This window comes from Rattus norvegicus, chromosome 2, assembly GCF_036323735.1.
Source record: "Rattus norvegicus strain BN/NHsdMcwi chromosome 2, GRCr8, whole genome shotgun sequence".
NCBI classification, from domain to species: Eukaryota; Metazoa; Chordata; class Mammalia; order Rodentia; family Muridae; genus Rattus; species Rattus norvegicus.
The window spans coordinates 89,831,948-89,855,064 of NC_086020.1; the positions used below are offsets into that span (position 1 = coordinate 89,831,948).

General features: G+C 36.8%; 1 protein-coding gene across 7 annotated transcripts in view; it reads right to left on the reverse strand.

The window, feature by feature from the left end:
• Nucleotides 1-23,117, reverse strand: part of Ralyl (RALY RNA binding protein-like) — a 791,470-nt gene that overhangs the window by 441,736 nt on the left and 326,617 nt on the right. For all 7 annotated transcript variants that reach the window (XM_017590724.2, XM_063281532.1, XM_017590727.3 and 4 more), the window contains one exon: nt 9,201-9,479. In XM_017590724.2, coding sequence (XP_017446213.1) covers nt 9,201-9,456 — 256 coding nt within the window. In that variant the 5' untranslated portion in view covers nt 9,457-9,479. The remainder of the gene's footprint in view (nt 1-9,200; nt 9,480-23,117) is intronic.

The following is a 23,117-nucleotide window of genomic DNA, read 5'->3' on the forward strand; positions in this document are numbered from 1 at the left end:
AAAATGACTATCTCTTTATACAGACATAGTGTTTTGCTTAAGAAAGATAATTAAAATATTAAACAATTCAATAGCAAAGAATTATAGCTATTTGGGGATACATTAGGAATTCTAAAACTCAGGAGATAAAGGAGATGCGGATTTCAAGTGTGAGGTTAGCATGTATAGTAAAATGAATTCAAAATAAGAACATGAAATACATGGTTAAGTCCTTCTTGAAAAATTAAGGCCTTGGGATAAATATGTTCATGATTAGAGAGATCTCAGCATCCTCAAGGCTTTGTTCAGGGTACTCAACGAGTCATTGGGAAAAACAGTAAATAACTTAATTAAAGGAGGCTAACTTTCCATCTCAGAGTGCCTAGTCTATGCATATGTCCTTTGTGAATTGGAAATTGGTAATTGGGAAATGAATGAACACATAAATGTATGTATATGGAGTGAAAAAACCATTGTGCATATAAATGATACATTACCAAATGAAGACTATAATAGTCAAATGAAAAGTAACCAATGTGAAAAGGTCATTAGAAAAAATCTTCATTATATGTAGGACTCTATTTTACTCTTTCTCTTTCTTCCATTAACCAGGTTATTCTACAGTTCTACCTTACAGAATTAAATTCGCATGTGTAGACCCTCATCCACCTGAACTACTTTTATGTTTACCCTCATCCTTTTAAAAGGTTCCCTACTTTGCAGAGAAAACTTAAATAAGTTTTATACTGATCTCATTTTTCAGGTTATGCTTCTACCCTTGTGACTTCCTATGTATTATGTACGTACAGCAAATGTAGTAGTTACTTTCCTTTGTTCTGATAACACACTGTAACCAAGGCAACGCATGGATGAAAACATTGAATTTTAAGCTTATGTTTTAGAGGATTAGAGTCTCGGATGGTGGTGCAAAGGCACAGGAGCAAGAACAGTGAGAACTTACATCTTGATTTGGAAGAAGCAGAAAGGAGGTGGAGAGGAGAAAGGAAAGGAGGGACAAGGAGAAGGAGAGTGAGAGTGAGAGGGAGAAGTTGGAGATGAGCTTTGAAACCTCAAAGCTCAACATATGTCTTCCAGTAAGGCCACAATCCTAATAGTTTTCTATCAGTTCTACCCACTGGAAACCAAGTATTCAAATGTATGTCCTATAAAAGCCATCTCATTCAAACCACCACATGCAGTACAGCATAATATTGCCCAAAGTAAACATATATAGATTTTTTTACAGTGCTCATGTGATTATTTCAAAGACTGAAATCTCTATACACGAGTCTTTTCAACAGCTCATGTAAGCAAGGTCTCAGAGTATCATAGATACCTCAATTGTATCTTATTCCTATTACTGAAACACTAACATTTTCATTTTGATATTTAAAATAACCACTTCCTAATAAATACTTTTCTTCAAGCAGTAAAGAAGCTAGCTGTCTAACAAAGATTTCACTTGTCCTGGTCACTAATCATAGTAGCTTTGCAGCCGCACACTAGGAGACGAAGTCAGGGGATGTGAGCAATGATATCATCTCCTGCTTGAACTTGTAAAGCAGAGGACTACCTTCTGATATGTATAAAATCATGGTTTTCAGGAAGTGACTGGACCATGAGCATTCTGCCTTCATCATTTTGTCTTCTACTGATGAGTCTGCAATCTTACTGGGAGAGTGCGATGTTATAGAAACTGTAGAAGTCAGGGTCTCCCTGCTGTAACTTTATCTCTGGAGTTGGATTCTTAGAGGATGTATCTTATCCTCTGACCTGCCCTTTTTGTCTCCCTGTATCTCCTTTCTAAATGACAAGATGTGAAGGGCTTTCTGACATCCTTGTGTCATTAGATGCTCATTGCTAAGATGTTCTACCTTCTAGAGGCCAAAACAGTAATTCATCTATCCTTGACCATGAGCTGAAATTATTAGTGAAGGTACATGCTTTCTCTTTTTCAGTTGGTTTTGTTTGTTTGCTTTGGTGTGGTTTATTTGTTTGGGGGATTTTGATTGTTTGCTATTTTACCACAGCGATAGAAAGATGACTAGCTTAGAACGAGAGGGAACTGAAGACAGATTCTTCACTTACAAATGATGCTCACAGAAAAATAATATGAGTATTTTTCTTCGTTTCTTCCTACTATTCAATGACAACTTCCAAAATCCACAATTTCTATAGATTTTAGCAACAGAAAAGTGAGATAATCTGAAAAGACAGACATTATAAATGCTTATTTATAGCACATGAGTAATCAGCAAGCATAATGAATAGATGCATGAAATCGGCATTGATTTATTAAATCTCTACCATGATATATATGACATTTTGGTACAAAAGAAAAATTTGTTTACTTCAGATATATAAATAATTAATGTAAAATATTTTTAAAGTTTGTTTACTCTTTAAAGGAATGTATTTGAGGGTACAAAAGTTCTTATGATTATAACTAGTTTTATATTATAGTAATATAACAAGTATTTCTATATTAACTAATGTTAGAATCCAAACTCAGGGAATATTAACAAGATATGTCAGAATTTCACATTAATAATTTTATATTTTACTACAGTCAGTTAAATTACCAAACTGAGATACATTTTTATTTTATAGAGCTGACATTTATTGTGAATTATTAAATTGGCTAGCTATTGTCTGGTTTTGAAAATCCGATTAGTGATATGGATCACAAAGAACTCATTGTTTTAGTAGTCTTTGATTCCATCTCAGTACTATGAATTGGGGGGTGCGATACTCTGTTCAGCAAAGATATGATGATATGTTTTTTAAATAAATAAGTAATAAAATTAAAATATGATCAACATTCCTTTTTTTGTAAAATCCAAAATGCAATATTATGTACTGTTAAAAGTCAGAATTGCCAAAAAGTGACTACACAGGACTTATGTTATTTAAATATGTGTGATAAATATATTTATAATTAAGTCTCCTTACAAAGCAGATCTGTCCTTGGAATTAAAGGAGGTAAACTGATGCTTCACAACAAGGGCTGCAGATACCCAGACTCCTGCCACCATATCATACCACCACTCAGCTTGAGCAGGGGTTGGGGGGTACACTCTGGTCATGTGATCTACATCACAGTGTGAAATTATATGGTAAACAGATGGGTGAGAAAGAGGAGCGGGATGGTTTGAGCTTTTAGTTTACGAGGAGAAGAGGAGCTGAAGATGTGAGACCGGAGAGAAATACTCTGTTTTAAGTAGCTTGTCCTGCCACCTGAGGTCAAATCCCAGCTTATGCTGCCTCTGAGGTCCATGTCTGGTCATATGGCCATGCAGCAGCAGGGGTCTGTGTCAATGTTAATGTCTCATAAAACCACTCGAGACCCTGCAGGTGTTCCTGGTCTGGGCTGCTGCCTGGGTCCATGTTGATGTCCAAGGGCTGTACAGAGCTGGCCCTACACATTACTGGCTGTGACAATATGGAGAGCCAGTCCTTCCTCTCACTCGCTGCAGCACTTAGGAGATCAGGCCTTACACCATGCCTGTACAGGACAATAGACCTGGCCCTGGTGGTGGTGATGGTGGTGGTAGTGGTGGTGGTGGTGGTGGTGGGAAGGAGTTGCATTTGAGGGTGAGTCAGCTTGGAGAGAGAAGGCATGAGAGTCTGAGATCTGGTCCTGCCCCTTGCTGAAGCATTGGGTTAACTACAGGAGGCAGTGCTGGATAGCTTGCCCTGATGGTGTGTGTTAGGGAGAGCTGGCAGGATGAACACCTAGCTACCACTCAGGCCCAGATCCAGGGCTTTGAGTTGACACACCCCTATATCTAACTCATCTATTAACTACTGGAGCCTGTGAAAGGACCTCTCCAGTATATCTAGAACTACAGGGTGTTCATTACACAGGGCAACGACAAAATATTCAAGAGGGGTCTCAGTGAGGAACCAGTTAGTATTGATGGTGCAGCAGAAGCCAGAGGACTGAGAACAGACCAATGACTGCAATACTGTGGGACACACTGTGACACATTATAGTTTACACAACGAGATTCTTTTTTTGTTTTCCTTAGTTTTATTTTGCTTATTTTGATATTTATTTTCTTTCAGGAGGGAGGTTGCTAGGGCAGAGGGCAAATAAGAAGGGACAGGGAGATGAGTGGGATTGGGGTATATGATGGAAAAGTCTCAAAGAACCATTAAAAAAATTTAAAAAGAACTTTTAACTTATTTCAACAGTGAGAGAGGGGGGAGAAGGAGGGGGGTGAGGAACAAGAGGAAGGAAGGAGAAGGAGAGAGGGGAGAAGTAGGGGGAGAGGGAGATTGAGATTAGGCAAATAGGGGAAAGGTGAACAGTCTTGAAACTGCCCCAGTCTGAAGAGGTTGTTGGTGTCACTCAAAGGTTGCTTGAATGTACTTTGCTCTAAAAAGCAAAGGTTGAGGCTTTCAGTGGAATATAAATGATAGCTGAAGTCATGTCTAGCTCACCACTGGGTCTAGGGCATGCTTTAAATAAAAGTCATCAGTGAGTTCATGCATCACTCATATTCCTTTAAGAAATTCCAGCAAAACTCATTGGTTCACCAAGTTGGACTTTACAATATTTAGTGTTGCTCATTTGTACACTTGTTAAGGGAGGATCACCTGAGCCTGAAAATTTTTTCAGCATGTGGCAAGGACATGTTGGGCACATCTAAAGTTCCAGTTAGTATAAGAGACAGACAAACCTTGCATTGCAAAGTGAAGGGAAAGACCTTCTGGCAAGGGCCTAGACTGGGGCTGGGTGATGGATCAAACAGCTATCCTGTCCGGAAAGTAGAACAGCATAGCAGAGTAAGGCAGTTGAGTAGCATGGAGTTTGGCAGGAAGGAAGTGGAAGGATCAGAGGAAAGTAGATGCCAGTTAACAACTGGCTACAGGGCTTTGGCAAATTCAAAAAAAAATGTTTCAATAAGTACATGTATACACATTCGGAAAACTAATTTGATACCAGTCTTTGCAGGGTGTTTACTGTTTATTAGGAAACTTCTTTCTAGAAAACCAAATATTTCTGTACCTACTCAAACTCATCCATTACTCTCTTCCCATCCCACATAGTTCACATGGGGATTTATTCCTTCCTAAAACCTTAGCAGAATTTGTGTCCACGACGCACACATATTATCCTATGTTTAAATCTCTTACTTTCTTTGGAGCCCATACTTGTAAGATTTTTAGTAATATTTATATCCATGTATCCTTGAGTCAGTTACCCTTAATAAAAAAAGCTCAGTCATGAACTGACAGTTTTATACCAAAACATTTTTCCTTTGAAAAATTCTCTCATCCCACTGTCATCAAGATTATCCCAAAGAGAATCAGCTGAGAAACGTGAGGCTTGTTCTTGATTTCTTCATCTTTATTTACCAATATCAAACCACTTCCTTAAGTTTTAGCATGATTACCTCTTCTTCCATTTCCATCTCCATAATTTGAAACTTGGATTCTTTCAGGAGAATCCTGTCACATATCCGAGCATTTTACCACACCAACCCACCCACCAGCACGCTCACTTATTGACATTTCAGCATGCTTTCCCAGCTTAAACCTTTCAGTTTGTTCTTGCACTTGAAGCATTAAAATATGCTTGCAGCATTAAAATAGCACTGTTTACCATTTAATTAACATTAGTTTTTAGCATAAATATTCTAAATTTCAGCTTTAAAAAGCTGAGAAATGAGGGTATTGAATTTTTCTTGGAAGTACTGATGTTTAACTTCTAAATATATTTTTAAAATACAGATGATGAACATATTGCTCTACAGAACATGGTTTGTGATTGTTCATTATTTAAGATAAAAATATTAAACATAGCAAAAGTAATAGTTCAGATTTAATCAATAGAATGTCTTTCTACTCTAAAGAGAAAAACATAAGCTGAGACCGGATATGCTTTATATCATAAAATCAGGAATAAAGCAGTCAGTTTACTTAATATCATGCTTTGCTTAAATCAACAGAATATATTCATAGTAACTGAACCCGAAGGTAGGTATGTAGCTTGGAAAATGAAGCTTTAATCCCACATTACTATGGAATCAACTCTAATTCAGAAGGACTGGGTCTCATGCCTTTGCCTCAATATCTAGTGGTCAGAGTGAATAAAAGGTGGTGTTGCAGACACGAGTATAGCATAGCTGTCCTCTGAGAGGCTCCACCTACCAACTGACTCAGATAGATGCAGATACCCACAGCCAAACATGGATAGAGCTTGGGGAGTCTTATGGAAGAATGGAAGAAGGATTCCAACCCCTAAGGGGGTAGGAACTCTGCAGGAAGACCAACAGAGTCAATTAACTTGGACCCTATAGGGTCTCAGAGACAAAGAACATGCACAGGCTGGACCTGGGCCTCCCCACTGATATGTAGCAGCTTGGTATTCATGTGGGTCCCAGACAACTGGAACAGGAGCTATCCCAGAAGCTGTTGCCTCTATGTGGGTTATGTTTTTCTAGTTAGGTTGCCTTGTTCTGCCTCAGAGGGAAAGGAAGCACATAAGCTTTTAGAGACTTCAAACACCAGGATGAGGAGATATCCAGGGGGCTCACCTGCTCAGAAGGGAAGAGGGGTGGAAGAAATGGGGGAGGGGCTGAACAGGAGAGGATGGTGTGCAGGATCTAAAGTGGATAGGTAAAAATTAGAGAAATAAAGAAAAAAGAAAGAAAGAAAGAAAGAAAGGAAGAGAGAAAGAAAGAAAGAAAGAGGGAAGGAAGGAAGGAAAAAGAAGAAGAAAGAAAGAAAGAAAGAAAGAAAGAGAGGAAGGAAGGAAAGAAAAGGTGGTTATATTCAGGCACTTGAAACTGAAAAGCAAAGTTATTAGTCAAATTGCAAAACAACTGCTTTGTCTGAAAATCTTCTTGTTTAAGCAATAAAATAAAATAAATAAAATAAAATAGCTAATAAATTAGCTTCCACCTAAATAAATAAAGTCTTTAGCATGGATTTGGATATAAAGTCTGATTGAGGCATATGCTTTGGTGATTATCCGGAGAGAAACTGTGTCTGAGAACAAAAAAAATACAATCATAGACTGCATCTAACTCTGCTTCTCAGTGCACAGCAATCTGAGATCATCATTTTATCCCTTGCCTTTGGGATAAAAGACACTAAGGTTAGAGTTGTATCCCTGTCTCTTCGTTTGTGCAATGTTTTTAGAGACACTGACCACCTGTGTGTTGATGGAAATCAGGACTACAGAGAATTATCTATAGTTCAGCTAAAAAAAATCAGAGTTAGAATTGACTTTATATTTATAATTCCTTATAAAAGAATAATGAACAAATTATTTTACAAGGTTTTGCTAGCTTCACAGTAATGAGGATACAGGCCATAGAAATTACCCAAAATGTGGAGCTAAAGAAGAATTTTTTATAATACTTTATAAAGAAGCAAGTACCCAGAAAATTTCAATATCAAGGTAAGTATAAAAATGTAGATAGGAAGGAAACCAAATGGAAACCTGGAAAACAGACAAAACTATTGGAAAATACATTCTTTTCGCTAGAAAAAATGAACAATGCAGATAAAAAATAAAAACTAGCATTTCACACAATATGTTTTGGAATTTATATCTGATATCATACAAAAACATTTTATGTTTTGACAACTTTACTTCAGACTTCACTCACATTTAATGAATATCATAGTTGTCCCATGTTTTACTGTTTGTGTCACTGTACAACCCAAGACGAGCGCAGACCCTCCACCTTTGTGTCTCAGCCTCCTTGGGCCAGGATTTAGAGCTGTTTTTCTCTATTCCTGCCTGCAAACATTTTCCTGAGCAGATGAAATTTGATAGTGTAGTATTTTTCATGCTTGCCTCACTGGATTACTCATTCCTTTTTAATTGTTTGATTGGCACAATGTTTTGGTTGTTTGCTTGTATACATGACACAGGGCATCATCATAAAAATATCAATTTTGTACAATGATGATACAAATGCATTAGACAGAATCCAACGATTTTAGTAAAGGCAAGAATTGAAGGCCATCATAAAGGCCTCTGTGTGGATGTAAAGCACGTAACACTCAACGGAACAAAGAACTAGCAGAGGTCCACAGCCTCGAAAATAGGAGCGGTCCTGCCATGCAGGAGGCATCTCAATGCTGCCAGCACGACTTCCAGCTGCGATTGAAGATGCGGCTACATAGATAGGCACAATGCATAGATGGTACATAAAGGAGTAGAAACATTTTCTGTATGAATTCCTTAGAGGATTAAAAGTAGGTTGATGACATAATTTGATCATAAATAAAATAAAACATTACAGAGTGCCTAGGGCTAATGGAGCCTTTCCATGGGCCCCTGGTATTCGGTGGTGGCTATATAAGAAAGCCTATAGCACAGACTGAGATAAAGGCCGAATTGGGGATGTGATATGAGATATTAGATTGCATCTGAAATATAGGCAGAAGGCAGGGATTGGGGTTTTTATTTTAAAAACTATAGTTGGGGATTCTCACAACAGTTACAGAGAAGATACAAAAAAAAAGACTGTGGGGGGAAATTAAGTTATATTTAAGGATACATGTTGAATATTAAAGAAAGTCTACATTCAATTTGAAATATGAATCTTTCCAGAATAAGAAATATAAACTAGGTAAACATTGATAGATTGTATTTTTCACAAGGAAAATAAATATAATATTTTTGTCCCTTCAATAATTTCAAATGTTTTCTATGCATTTTTATTTCGCCTCACAAGGTACTGTCTTTTCTTAGCAAAATTTCAATATTATTCCTTGGACATAAAGCATAAATGAACACAGGGTGCACAGAGAATGTTAATATACATGGTTTAAGGAACTCTTTAAGGAAAAAGTGAGTTGAGATCTTTTCTAGTATGGAAAATCGATTTTCTTTTTCTATTTTAAACTTTATCCCCAAATAAAAATTGTAAACAATGAAAATAAATTATCCTGTCAGAAAGAATCTTATACTCAAGATCACTAAACTTAGCATATGTTAGCGAAAGTTACTATTTTGTGTTTTACTGTATCAGAATTGGTGGAGGTTATAAATATCACAAAGTGCTTTATCACAACTTTAAATGTATGTTGAGATCATAATAGCTACATGTAAAATGATTCACATTGAACTGGAAATTTAGAACATGTGACTAGTTAAGGAAGCAAGAGACATTACGGAGCTGCTAACTGTTAACAAATTCAGCTGAACAGCCAATACTGGAAGAAAGAGAAATCTGAAAGGAAGCAGAGCTTACCAAGAGGCTGGCCTGCGATGACCCTGGCATTTTCTCCAGCCACCGCAGCTCTTGCATGCCGTTCACTCATGTACTGAACGAAAGCATACCCTTTGTGAACAGAGCAGCCAACGATTTTTCCATACTTTGAAAAAATAGCTTCAATGTCGACTTTCTTGACAATGGCTGTATTCAAATTGCCGATGAAAACCCGGGAGTTGATGGACTTGGGGTCATTCTTATTGGTAACATTGCTTGTTTGTGTTTTGCCGGTCATGGTTGGTTCACCTTGTTTTAATCCTTAAACAAACAAACAAACAAAATGATCAGAGAATAAGATTACTAAATTCAACAGTTTACTCTGGCTTTGAACAGGTTGCAATTTTTCATCTGGAAACAAATTCCTGAGTATTATTAATAATTTTGGTTTTTTTCTTAAAAAGTAATATCCAAGGTATACATCACTAAACACTGTTGGAAAATTCTCATAATTACATAGTTATTTAATGCCTTGATTTTGTTTATAATATTCAACCCCAAATGACTGTTTCACAGTTATTGAAAAATTTAAGTATAACCATATTTCCTAGTCTGTAAAAAGACTAGGAAAGTCTGCATCTGCAAGTCTAACCAAACGGGATACACAGTAACATGAGCACTGTGTAATGTCTAAGCTTAGGCAGTGAATTGCTCTATGCTTTGTAACAGACACAGTGTTTATCTGCTTCCCCAGAGGGATCCTAAGGTCAGAGGCCAAAAATCGATTCCACTAAAGGCTAAGAGAAAGAAAAAAAGAAAATGTGTTAATATCAGAAATTTGATTAGAATTTTTTTGCATGAGGAAAGAATGATGAGTTCTGTTCTTGATATTCAATTGAGCCAACCATTTATGTTATGACAGTTAAATGTAAGCAAAAGGACATATACAGCCATTAATCATCAATAATCAGAAAATCATGCAGGAAAATTGGGGCTTGCTCCACTCAGCCTTGTTTTAAGTAAACTCAATAAAGATTTTGTTTGAAAGCCTTAAAATCCATAGCCTTATTTATTGAATGTTGATGTTTTGCCAGGCGCCCTCTTCTCTTTGGAGAAACCCCTGTGAGAAAGGGAAACCTTTGGAGAAATACACTCTGAGGTGGGATGGGCCATTGCTAAAGACAAGCCAACAGTGCACTTTCTTGGTGATAGTTACAAGCATGTTCATATGAACACCATTTTCAAATATATCAGCTATTAAATAACAAATGCAATTGGCTTAATAATCATTTTAAGTTACACTGTCAATTTAATTGTTAATCTAGTAGAAATCACAAAGCCACAAAAAGTGGGTATGCTTGAACATTCACTCACTATGAATTTAAAAGAAATGCTCTTGAAATGAAGCACAGCTTAGAAGCATTAAAATGTTTCAAATAAAGCAGTTCATTATTGTTTCTGAAGTTATTATAACTTCCCTTCAAAGCAATCCCTCACACACATCATTATAATGAAGGTAGATCTAATGAACAAAATATTAATCCATTTACATAAAAATTAAATCCAATTATTAAAATGAATGATTTTAAAATTACCTTATATTATTCCAGCTTAGTTACATTTGACTTTTTCTTTCATCATGAAATAGTCAAGCTAGAATTGTTGAAATTAAAACTGATACTTTTTTTCTAATCATTAAATTATACATATTGCATAACTCAAGATATTTTTGTAAATGCATGAAAAAAATTAAGCTACATACCAAAACTTCAACTTCTTTGTATAATCTACTGTAGAGTACCCTTTTTTTACTAGTACTGGCCAATATCTATAATGTAAACCCCAGAAAAACATAATTTCATTTTATAGCTATATGACAAATGTTTTCTGAAATATATCTATGACATAGTGTAGTGTAAGCGATTCTTAGAGCTGACATTTACTTTATAATAAGGGACCTGATGGTTAGAAAGCAATCATGGAATCTATTAGATGAGGTCACCTGGATAAAGCTGAAGTAATGATTTGTGGAACAATTCAATGTGAGGTTGCACCACTCTGAGATCTCCTTATGAGTGTCACTGTGCTACCTCTACATCATCTTTTACAAAATATATGGATCGAATCTCAAGACAAATTTAAGATAGCAAATGGAGCTTGGCAGAGTGGTGTAATCCTTTATACTCAGAACTGGGTATATATAGAGACAGGCAGACCTCGGTGAGTTAGTTCAGGCCAGTTAGATATAGCACATTCCTGGCCTACATAGAAAGACCCAGTAAAATGCTCATTTTTAAAAAATAACAGGGAATTCTAATACTAACACTAAATACTCTGAAATCTGTAGGCCTTTCTCTGCCATTAAGACTATTTTATTACTCTCTACTAGAGTAATACAGAGAGTACTATTGAAATTCTATTATAACATCAACTTATTCTAAAATCTATTCCAGGATTAGTTGCCATTGTCCTGTTCCTACACTACTACTGAACTATTTACCTTATGTACCTCTATAACATGAATTGTTGGTCCATTGAGGAAAAGTGTCACTTACAACCATGATGATATATTGAGACCAAAATGATTCAATTACCTACAAAACTAGGTAATTATAAATGAAATATCTGTTATTCACATTGTGTGGGATTGATGTTCATCTACTAGCCAAGGATCTCCTGGATCTCAAGAGCACTTAGATTAAAGCTCAAATAGTGAAGAGAAGTGACGTCTGAAAGAAAAACTACAGCAGTTTGTCCTTTTTGTCTGTCTGGACAGGTACACAATGTCAGAGAGCAATGGACAAATAATAGTAGGGATTATAGCAAGATAGCAAACACAGATAGTAGAATTACTGACGAGACTTCAGAAATATCAGACAAGACTTCAAAATGTCTGAGAAGGCTTCACATGATGATGAAGTCTTCCTAGGATGAGAGCTATGTGAAAAAAGAAAAGTGAAGTCTGCTGAGAGAAGACCTTGAATCTATATTTATATCTAAGACTACAAACAAAGACATCAGGATTATAAAGTTGTTGAAAATCTGTGAGTTAGTAATTTAAAAAACCACAGAAAAACCAAGACTACCTCAGGTTCTTCCCGATGTAATAGAGAGACCACACTGACTCCTGTGTATTTATGATTAGTCTTTCATGAACTGGTCCTTAATAATAAATAAAAATTAAATATTTTCTTTGGGATATATGTTCCCAAATAAAAACACATAAAACCGAAAAACAGTAAACATATAACAACAAGAACATGATGGTCAACTTCTTTTGCAACTCAAATGTATATGGCAAATGGCATAAATATTCTTTAAAAAATGGAGCTCAGATAAACTGCCACATGAAACTTTCCATCTTAAGGATCCAGCCAGAAGCCCCTATAGTTTTATAAGTTTAAAAGATATAATCCCTACCCACAAAACTTCTGATTCAAAATTTATCCTGCATATAAGAAATCCAGAGACAGGGGATAGAACAGAGATTGAGGGAATGGCCAAGCAATAACTGGACCAACTAGAGACCCAACCCATTGATAAGCCCCAATCCCTGACACAATTTTTGATACTTTGTTACACTTTTAGACAGGAGCCTAGCATAACTGTCCTCTGAGAGACTCTACCCAGCTGCTAACTCAGACAGATGCAGAGACTCTCAGCCAAACAATGAATGAACCCTGGGGAGTCCTTTGGAAGAGTAGGGGAAAGAATTGAGGACCATCAAGGGGATAGAAACTCCAAGGGAAGGCCAACAGAGTAAACTAACTAGTACCCCGGCCCTCTCAGAGACTGACCTACCAACTAGGGAGCATACATGGATTGGACTTAGACCTCCTGCACATATGTGCAGACGTGCAGCTTAGACTTTATGTAGATCCCAAAATCTGGAGCCATCTCAAAAATGTTGCCTGTCTGTGGGATATGTTCTAGCTAGGCTGCCTTGTCTGGACTCAGTGAGAGATCAGTGGACTGCTATGTCAGGGTCAGGGGATGCCTAGGAGGGACCCAACCTACTCAGAGGAGAAGGGGAGGGAGGATGTGGGTAGTTCCCTCCCTGTGGGAGGGAACACTGGGTGATAGAGTAGTGAATGGGGTGAAAAGCAAATAAATTAAAACAATTATTACCACTTACCAACAGGAAAAAAATAAAGAAGGATCAAATGAAACTATTAAGATGAAATAAGAAACAAGATAAGAACTCTTATTTCTAAGGTTTGAAACATACTCAATGGATATACATTAGATTTAAAACTGTAGAAATAGTGGCTATCCCAGAAGTGGTAGAAAGGGAAAACACTGAAGAAACTCTATTAACTAGCTGAATGATGGTGCCAGGCTGTTTGTCATCCATACATTCAGAGTCCTGGAGGAGATAGCAGAAAACATTAAAAAATATGATGGCCCCAATCTTCCTAAATTTCATAAAAATGATAATATCAAAGATCTGAAATTCTGAACATATCCTGAGGAGAGAAAATAACCCCACGATATACATCATAATCAGACCCCAGAAAGTCAGTCCTCCGAAGCTGCTAGACGTTGGAAGCCTGCCTGCATTCTGACAGAGAAAGGAATAGGAACAAAAAGATCCCGTGGCCATAGAAGAACTGACCAAGGAGGACTGAACTCTTTTCCAAAGATGTCTTTTCCTTTGTTTTGTTTTTGGTAAATAAGTTTGAAGAGTTTAGGGTCTGTGAAAAATGCTGTGAAATAAGACAGAATTTAAACTGCTGTTGCCCCACAGAACTTTCTGTGGAGTCAGAAAAGTCCATATTTATGCTATCCCAAAAGAAATATAACAAGTGTCTGTGGCTTCTGAGTACTTGGAGTATTAACTTGGCAACTGAATTTTTGACATTTTACTTAATTTAAAAAGAGGTTGCATTCTGCTAGAGTGGTCCACTCAAAGATTACCTGAATTTTTAAAATTTGAATCATATCAACAGAAATAATGATTATCTATTCTCAATTCATTCTTGGAGAATAAATATGTTAGGGTTCTGATGGTATTAGGTATATTTTGAATAAATAGCAAATAAAAAGTTAAGTAATTGCTATTAGGCAAACACTAAAATTACTACCAATTTTCATTTCAAAATAGATTTACTTAGTTTCCTCTGGAAACCATAAGTAGTCTAGCTTTTTAATTTGTATTTGAGTCTTATCCTCAAATGCTACCAAGACACATTAACAATAAAACAAAAAAAAGCAGCTTTAGTGTGGTTTAGAAAAATGGTTTTGAAATAGACAAATTAGCACATAGTAAATCAATCCTTGATTGACTTCTCCCTGGAATTTCAGAGTCACTCCAATGCTCACTGAACAACAGCAATATAAAATACTCAGATAATCAAGAGAGTTATCCAAGAATAGTAATCTATCCAATATTCAAGAATTTAGACAAGGACTCAGAAGGTTCACAAGAAAAAATGAGAAACAATAAAGTGTGTGTCATACATAGTGCTGTCTAGAGCTGCCACTTGTACTGTCCTAAAGGAACAATGTAACACATACTTCAAGAAAAGGAAAATTTAACATGCGAGAGAGAGAGAGAGAGAGAGAGAGAGAGAGAGAGAGAGAGAGAGAGAGAGAGGAAGAAGAAAAAGGAGGAGGAGGAGGAGGAGGAGGAGGAGGAGGAGGAGGAGGAGGGGGAGGGAATATTCTAAGAGCAGAGATAAGCAGGCAAAGCCAGAAGCGTTCATTAGATATAAGCATTCAGCAGGCATTCAGCTACTTAAAGCTCATTAGATGCAAGCATGGAGCAAGCACACAGCTAGTTGTCAGCACATATAAGCAGACCTCCCTTTTCTGAAAGTTTTAAAGTAGTCTGCACACATTGTATTTTTAAAAGTAAACTTGTTAGTATGAGATTACTTATGTTCATGATCAGAAAATGCTGAAAAAGATCTGGAACAAACTAATGTGCTTAATTAAGCCTATGTTCTTAAAGAAAATAAATCAAAGTAGTACTACAGAGTTTGTTTTATTATTAAGAAAATCATGATCATTTTGAAAAATAAATGTATTTTGTTACTCAAATCACTGACAATTTTTCAGGACCTCTTAAAAAATACTTAATACATGCTAAAGTACCTAAGAAAAAACTTGTATAATAATATTTTATGAAAGATCTGCTGTCAGTATTGCAGTGGGAAAAATCATTGCAAGATATTTGGAGGTGTTTCTGCTTGTTATAAAGATAAGGATCACAAGTATAGTAAAGAATTAAGTTTTAAGCTTCAAATGGCTTCATGGAATAAATCTTTCAGTAAAGATTTAGGAAAATGTAAATTTGAAAGATTTTATATAAATAGCAGAGAAAAAAATACAACCCCACTTTGAAGACATGCAGGGATAAAAGCTTCAGTTTTTATCCTTTTTTAAACTATAAAAAAATATAAATTAGAAAAAAACTTTGGTAAAAATCTGTATTTCATATAACATTACATATTATAGGAACATTGTGTTATTCTTTTGTAAAATAACTATAATGCAAGTCCTAAGTACTTACATATAGATTTATATCACTATCTGTTCTATATAGTTATTGGTCATTTATTTAATTTTCACCTCTAAAGTTAAATAAGCACAGATTGACAGTATTCCCAGCAGCAGGGAAGAAAGTGCCTTCTGGAGAATTCATTCAGTAGTGTGACAGATGCCCATTCTTCCCACCCAAAGAAATTGCTGATCAGTTATTCTGAGTACTGTCCACAATTACTGTGTAGACAATAATCTAAAAGATCTGTAACAGAGATGGGTTAAGCTAGGCAGATATGCCATATTCTGTCATACTCAGGGGACAGTGAATTAGTGTTTTGAGCTCTCAAAGCATTGTCTCCAAGTCAATTTTTTAAAGTTATTGTCCATATAATTTATTGGAGTTAAAGCCAACTTCTATAGACAAGTCAACCCAAACACTTGCACTTCGTCCCAACAGGATAAAGGCCAGAAAACTCTTTCCGTCATGAGTTTATTGTTAGTTTCATGAATAAGCAAAGTTTATAATTCCCTGCCTTTTCCAGTTCTCAAAGTAAATTACATTGTAGGATACAATTAAATTATCTGACTTGAACAACTCTTTTTTCAATACACTCTTTTTAATGTTATGTCTTTTTTTAAAATTTACTTTGCATCCCAATCACTGCTTCCACTTCTGGTTGCCATCTCCCACAACCCTTCTCCCATTCCCATCACCCTTTCTCCTCTGAGAGGGTGGAGTCCCCCTCCTTGGGTATCCCCCAACAATGGCACATCAAGTCTCTGATGGGTAGACACATCCTCTCTCACTGAGGCCAGACAAAGCAGCCTACCAAAGGATCATAACTAACGGACAGGCAACAGCTTTTGGGATAGCCCCTGCTTTAATTCTTTAGGACCCACATGAAGATCAAGCTGCAAATCTGGGGAGGCCTAGGTCTAGCTGTTGTATGCACTTTGGTTGGTGTTTCAGTCTCTGAGATCGCCAAGGATCCAGGTTAGTTGACTGTTTGGAGTTTATATAACCTTCGTGGCCTGTAATCCTTCCCTCTATTCTTCCACTCTATCCACTGTTTGGGTATGGTTGCCTGCATCTGTCTGAATCAGTTGCTGGATGGAGCCATGCTAGACTCCTGTTTGCAAATGTAACAAGAGTACAAGTAATAGAGTTAGAGATTGGTGCTTACCCTTGGTATGGGTCTGTAGTTGGGTCACTTATTTCTTGGCCATTCTGCTCTATTCCCCAGCGCCTGCATTCTTTGTAGACAGAATAAATGTTGTGTTGAAAGGTTTCCGGTTGGGTTAGTGTCACTATCTCTCTACTAAGGTACTCGCCTGGCTACCGTGGATGGCCACTTCATGTTCCATATCTCCAATGCTGTGAGGCACAGATAAGGTCACCCCTATTAATTCGTGGGTGCCTCCCCATCCCAGGTCTTTTGCATGTCCTTAAGATACCCCTCCTATACGAAATGCAGGATACTCCATAACCCCAAAGAAGCGAAATGAAAAAAAAATCATGCGCTGTTGCTTGCATCTCACTTTAAAGGGGGGAATTAAATAGTCATAGGAGGCAGACAGAGGGAGGGAACTGAGTGGAAGAAGGGAAATGGCAGAAAATGGGCGAGGGGCTCAGGATTGGGTGTGACACAGATGCATTTGCAACTGGCAGTGGTGGAGAGGAGGGGCCCTCTCCAAGTCATTATCTGAAATGCAAAGAAGGGTTCTTTTATATTTTCCTTAAATACATCCCTTGTTAAAGCTTCAAACTAATTTAAATATATCAATACTTCAAAAATCTAACTTTTTCTCTTTCTTTCTCTATCTTTTCTTTATCTCTTTTTCTCTCCCCCCTTTCTTTCTTTCTCTGTTAAAAATGCCAGATAATACAATTTCAGTTCTCATTTGCAGTGGAGAAGATATAGTCTAACACACTGGGGACAGCCTGACAGAGGAAGCATAACATAATTGGTTCAATTTCCATCCAGTCAGAAATCAGAAGAGAAATTCTGGTGCTTAGATCACTTGCTTTTTTATTTCCTTTGACTGAGTCTGGGAACCCAGCCCAAAGATACTGTCCATAACCAGGGCAGATCTTCCTTTCCTGGTTCAATATCTATGAACACAACTTTGCAAACAAATTCAGAGGTGTTTGTTGTAGATGATTATAAATCTAATTAATTGAACAATTAAGCACATCTAAGAGTAATACAGAGTTTGAGTGGTTTTAAAAGAAAATTAAAGTGTTACATATGACAAATCTATCTTGGGGGTTGGGTGCATGGCTCAGGAAGATTGTTTGTTGAGCAAGCATGAGGTCTAGAGTTCACATTTGCAGGAAAAGGTAAGAATCCAGATACTGTCAGGCTCATCTGTCACCCCAGAAGTATGAGGGAGGGAGACGGGAAAATCACTGGGATTTACTGGTGGTCAACCTACCTCTAGCTTCAGTGAGATATCCTGTCTAAAGGGAAAAAGGGAGAGAGCAAGAAAACTAACATTCACATCTGGTTTCTATTTGAACATGAGTAGGCACATTCACCCAACTGTACATATACCAAACACAAACACATATGTTCACAAACACATAAAATATGTCTTTAATTTCAATTCAGTTATTATAACTATGAATAACAGACTGAGTAAAAATGAATATTCACTGTTTCAAAAACACTTATTATAGTCAATGTGAATTGGAAGCTCAGTATCAGTCAATATGTCACAGCTTCTGCATCTAATGTGCGAAAGTATTCAAATACATTGTACCAGCCACAGTACGAAGAGATTTACAATAAAATACCCTATATAAATAGCTTCATAGGCAAGAAAAGAATAGTAACAGTGGGCATCAACATATTAATATTGAAGGGGGAAGTGTTCACAGTGTTCAATTCTGAGAGAATGAACTAGAAAATTATTGACTTCTGAGCGAAGGAGAACTAGCCTCTCCCATGGAAAAGCCTTGATACTGGTTGTCCTTTTCAGAGGTCAGCCTTGAGAATATATACAGACAAACAACAAAAATTAACCCAGCAATTTCTAATATATATATATATATATGTGTGTGTGTGTGTGTGTGTATTACATATATATGTATATGTACATGTATATGTGTATTTGTATGATTTATATGTGTTTATATGTGTATAAATAATATACCATATAGATATAAAACTTACATATTAACAAAAACAAATAATGCTATCAATTGGAGAATGAGAATTAACACAGACTTGACGAGGCAAGGGTATTAAGTGGGAAGAGATGGAGGGAGGACAGAGAGGGGGAAGAGATCTAATTATATTTCAATTTAAATCATTACAATTCTTTATCAATTTTTAAAATTTAAATATAATTGCATCCATTTTCTCTTTCTCTTTCTTCCTTCCAACCCTTGTCAGGGTCTCTCCTTTGCTTTATCTTAAATTCGTGGCCTCTGACCTTTTTATCTTTTATTCTTGTTTTACACACCCACATACACACAAGCACATGCACGCATACATTTCTAAATATAAAATACAATAGTTTCAGTCCATATAATATTATTTGTCTGCATAAGATTTCAGAGACGGCCACTAGGAATTGAATAACCAATAAAAGGGGGTGGCTCTTCCCTGGAAAAAGCTATTTTTCTCTGGCTCTCAGCATTCAAATCTATGTTTCTGAAGATAATATTATAGCAATACTACAATATTACAAAAGCTAAATTTTCTTGTTCCTCTTATTTAGTAATTAATGGATAAAATTGTGCAGTTTATTTTATTTCTAGTAGTCAGTAGTTACCACAGAGCTGACATGATAAATTTCATATTTTAAGGATAAGAATGATTCAAAATTTTAGTGAATAGAACATGGAAAGTATTCCCAAATTAGGCAAACAATATTCCATGTCTCAGAAGAAAATGGCTGGTGTTTCTTACTTTATGTGTCAAAGACCATGAAATGAGAAGTTATCATTTATTTACTTTGTAAATGGATAACATTATCTAGAGGAAATCAAACCTGCTTGCAAATGTCATGGGCACTAAAATGAAATTGCACAGCCAGAGTAATGTGGGGGAGAAATATTCAATGCTAACTCTGTTCTCTGAACACAAAAACTTTTATTTTAATACTTTATCTAGCTACTGCTAAGAGGGCTATCATGCATGTTTTAAATTTTACTTAGTTTGAGTTTAGTAAACATAGTAACTTACTGTAAACCTTCCATTAGTTCAAGTTATTTATTCAATATTCATTCATATGGCAGTTTTCCCTCTAAGGTCTTTTGGACCTGGAATCAAGTAAAGTACTGGAGGATATTTAGCAAGATACTGAATGCCATAGATAATCATGCATGATAAAGGGGATGGCTACAGATTGCCAAGGTTTCCTTTATGTTTATACAGAAAGATGTCACTAATAAAGTATCTTTCAGATAATCATATAATGTTCTCCCTTTCCTTTCTCTCTCTCTCTCTCTCTCTCTCTCTCTCTCTCTCTCTCTCTCTCTCTCTCTCTGTCTCTCTCTCCCTCCCTCCCTCCCTCCCTCCCTCCTTTCTCTCTTTCTCCTCTCTCTCACTCTTCTTGGTTTTCTGAGGCAGTACTTTTCCTGTGTAGCCCCAGGTGAACTGGAACTCACTCTTTAGGCCAGGCTGGCCTCGAACTCAGAACATCTCACCTCTTCCTCCTGAATGCAGGGATTATTGGCATGGGCCCTGCCCTTGGATATTCTTTTAAAAATATTCTCTAAGAAATTTTTTGATTCCCATAGCATTGCAAAAATGTTTTACAATGCCAAGTTGAAAATACAACTCTCTATGTATCTTTTCCTGAGATACTTAATAGTAAATGGTTTAGCATTGATTAGTTCATGAAATTCAACCAGGCAGAAACAGTGTTCTATGTACTTGTAAGTAATCTATTATATGATGTCAGCAGTAGGGAAGTGATGAGAGGATAATCCTTCTGCATACATTCGAATGAAGATCAGCTACATTTCTCAAATTCATTCACTGAATAAAACATTTTTCCCCATCGTTCAGGTTATTTGAAGCTAAATTTCAAGAGCTTAAGAACTGGTAAACACAAGAAAAAAATGAGCCCAGTCTTAGTTAACAGGTCAGTTTTTTGTTTTTTTTTTTTTTGTTTTGTTTTGTTTTGTTTTCTTTGTTCAGACTGCTAGTCATGACAATTCCCTTGGCATTTAAATGTTGACCCTGTGTGATTTCAAGCAAGATCCTGAACTGCCTACAGAAATGAGCAACTTACAACCATTGCTGAAGTTGCTTTTCAGACCATTGAAGACGGAAAGGTCTTAAATCCCACAATCAGTTCCCTGACGTCTTTGCTTCTCATAAACAGCCATTTTACAATACTTGGGATGCAGAGCATACCTCTATAAACTTGAATGTTTGTGGATTTCAAGTAGCAAGGAAAATGGTATGGTGATAATGTCTTTATGTGTACAAATCACAAAGTTCCCATTTACCTGTCTCAAAAAGCTCAAGAGTAGGAGCAGAGACCCACTCATTTACAAATAAGCACCTACTTAAAGGACATGAGGTAATTTTTCAATGGGGTAATCTTACCCTTATTGTTGGAAAAGCCCAGAAAGACAAAAAGATTCTTTACTTTTCTTTTAACACTTAGCTATATAAGGGAAGGTCCCAAACACACACACACACACACACACACACACACACACACACACACACACACACTTCAGAGATACAGAAATTAAAATTATATAGTCTTCTCTATATAATAGACACAGTGTGATTTATTTTATAAACATCTCTAAGCTTAATAAACAGTTTAATACTTAAAAACTGTTTAATCAACAGTAAAGAGATGACAGTTGCCATGAGACAATATACTACAGAATGATATAGTTCACTAGGCAGTTATAGTCTATTCACAGACTTTGCACTGTCTTTTAAACCTAGCAACATTAGGGGGATACATTTTTCTAACTTAGAGAACAAAACTACCTTAAGTTTTAAGAGTGTTTTCTTAGACATCATGCATTTTCCAAGTAAATGGATGAAACTTGAGAATATCATCCTGAGTGAGGTAATTCAGTCCCAAAGGACATACATGGTATGTTCTCACATATAAATGGATAATAGCCATAAAACACAGATACCATATAACAGTCCACAGACCAAAGAAGGTAAACAAGAAGGAAAGCCCAAAGGAAAAAGCTTGCATCTGACTTAGAAGAGGGATACAATTATCTCATAAGAGGCAGATAGAGGGAGGCAACTAGGAGGAAGAGGTATGGGAAAAGGAATGGGAGTTTCAGGATCAGTTGTGGGGAAGGACAAGAGAGATGGCTAGAAGGACATGAAAATAAATGTAAATCCGCAACTGATAGGAGTGAGTAGGTGGGGGGCATCTCCAAACAGTACAGAGATCATGGAGAAGGGAATCAATGGGGGTCACCTTAGCTGTGTTTCACAACATCGGAGTTATGAAACCTGAAGAGGCCACCTCCGGTAACTAGGCAGGAACCCTAATGGATCAACAGAGACACCAAACTACCCACAAAATTTTCAACCCCAAATTTATCCTGTCCACAAGTAATGCAGGCATGGGAGGTGGAGCAGAAACTGAAGGAATGGACAACGAATAACCAGCCAAATTAAGAAGCATCGCATGAGCAAGCACCAATCCCTAACACTGTTATTGATAGTTTGTTATGTTTGAAGACAGGCAGATGTTGTCCTCTGAGAAGCTCCACCCAGCAGCTGACCCAGACATATACAGACGCCCACAGCCAAACAGTGGATGGAGCTTGGGAACACTTATGGAAGAATAAGGGGGAAGGATTGCAGTTCCTGGAGGAGATAAGAACTTCATAGGGAGACAAACTGAGTCAACTAACCTGGTCCCTGAAGATCTCAGGGTTTGAATCACCAACCTAAGAAGATACACAGGCTGGACATAGGCCTCTCCACACATATGTAGCAGGTGTGAAGCTTGGTCTTCATGTGGGTCCCAAACAACTGGAACAGGGGCTATCCTAAAAGCTGTTGCCTGTCTGTGGGATATGTTTCTTTGGTAGGCTGCTTTATCTGGCTTTAGTGGGAGAGGATGTGTCTAGCCCTGCAGAGAATTGATATACCATGTTTGTGAACACCCAGGGAGGGGCCCTTCACCTTCTCAGAGGAAAAGGCAGAAATAGGGGAAGGACTGCAGAAGCAGATGGCCAGGAGTGGGGCAGTGTGTGGGATAGAAAGTGAATAAGTTAAAAATACAATAAATTAAAAGAAGAAAGAGTGCTTTGTAATAATGTTTATGCAGGCAAGAGGTCAAGTCCTATTTTGCCTTTTCCCTGCTGTGTAACTTTGGACATTTATTTAGCTTTTTTTGGCTCATAGCAGTATTTATGGCTATAACCTTGGGTATCTACAGATTAAATGCAATTCCCATCAAAATTCCTACTCAATTCTTTATAGAGATAGAAAAGGCAATTTGTAAATTCATTTGGAA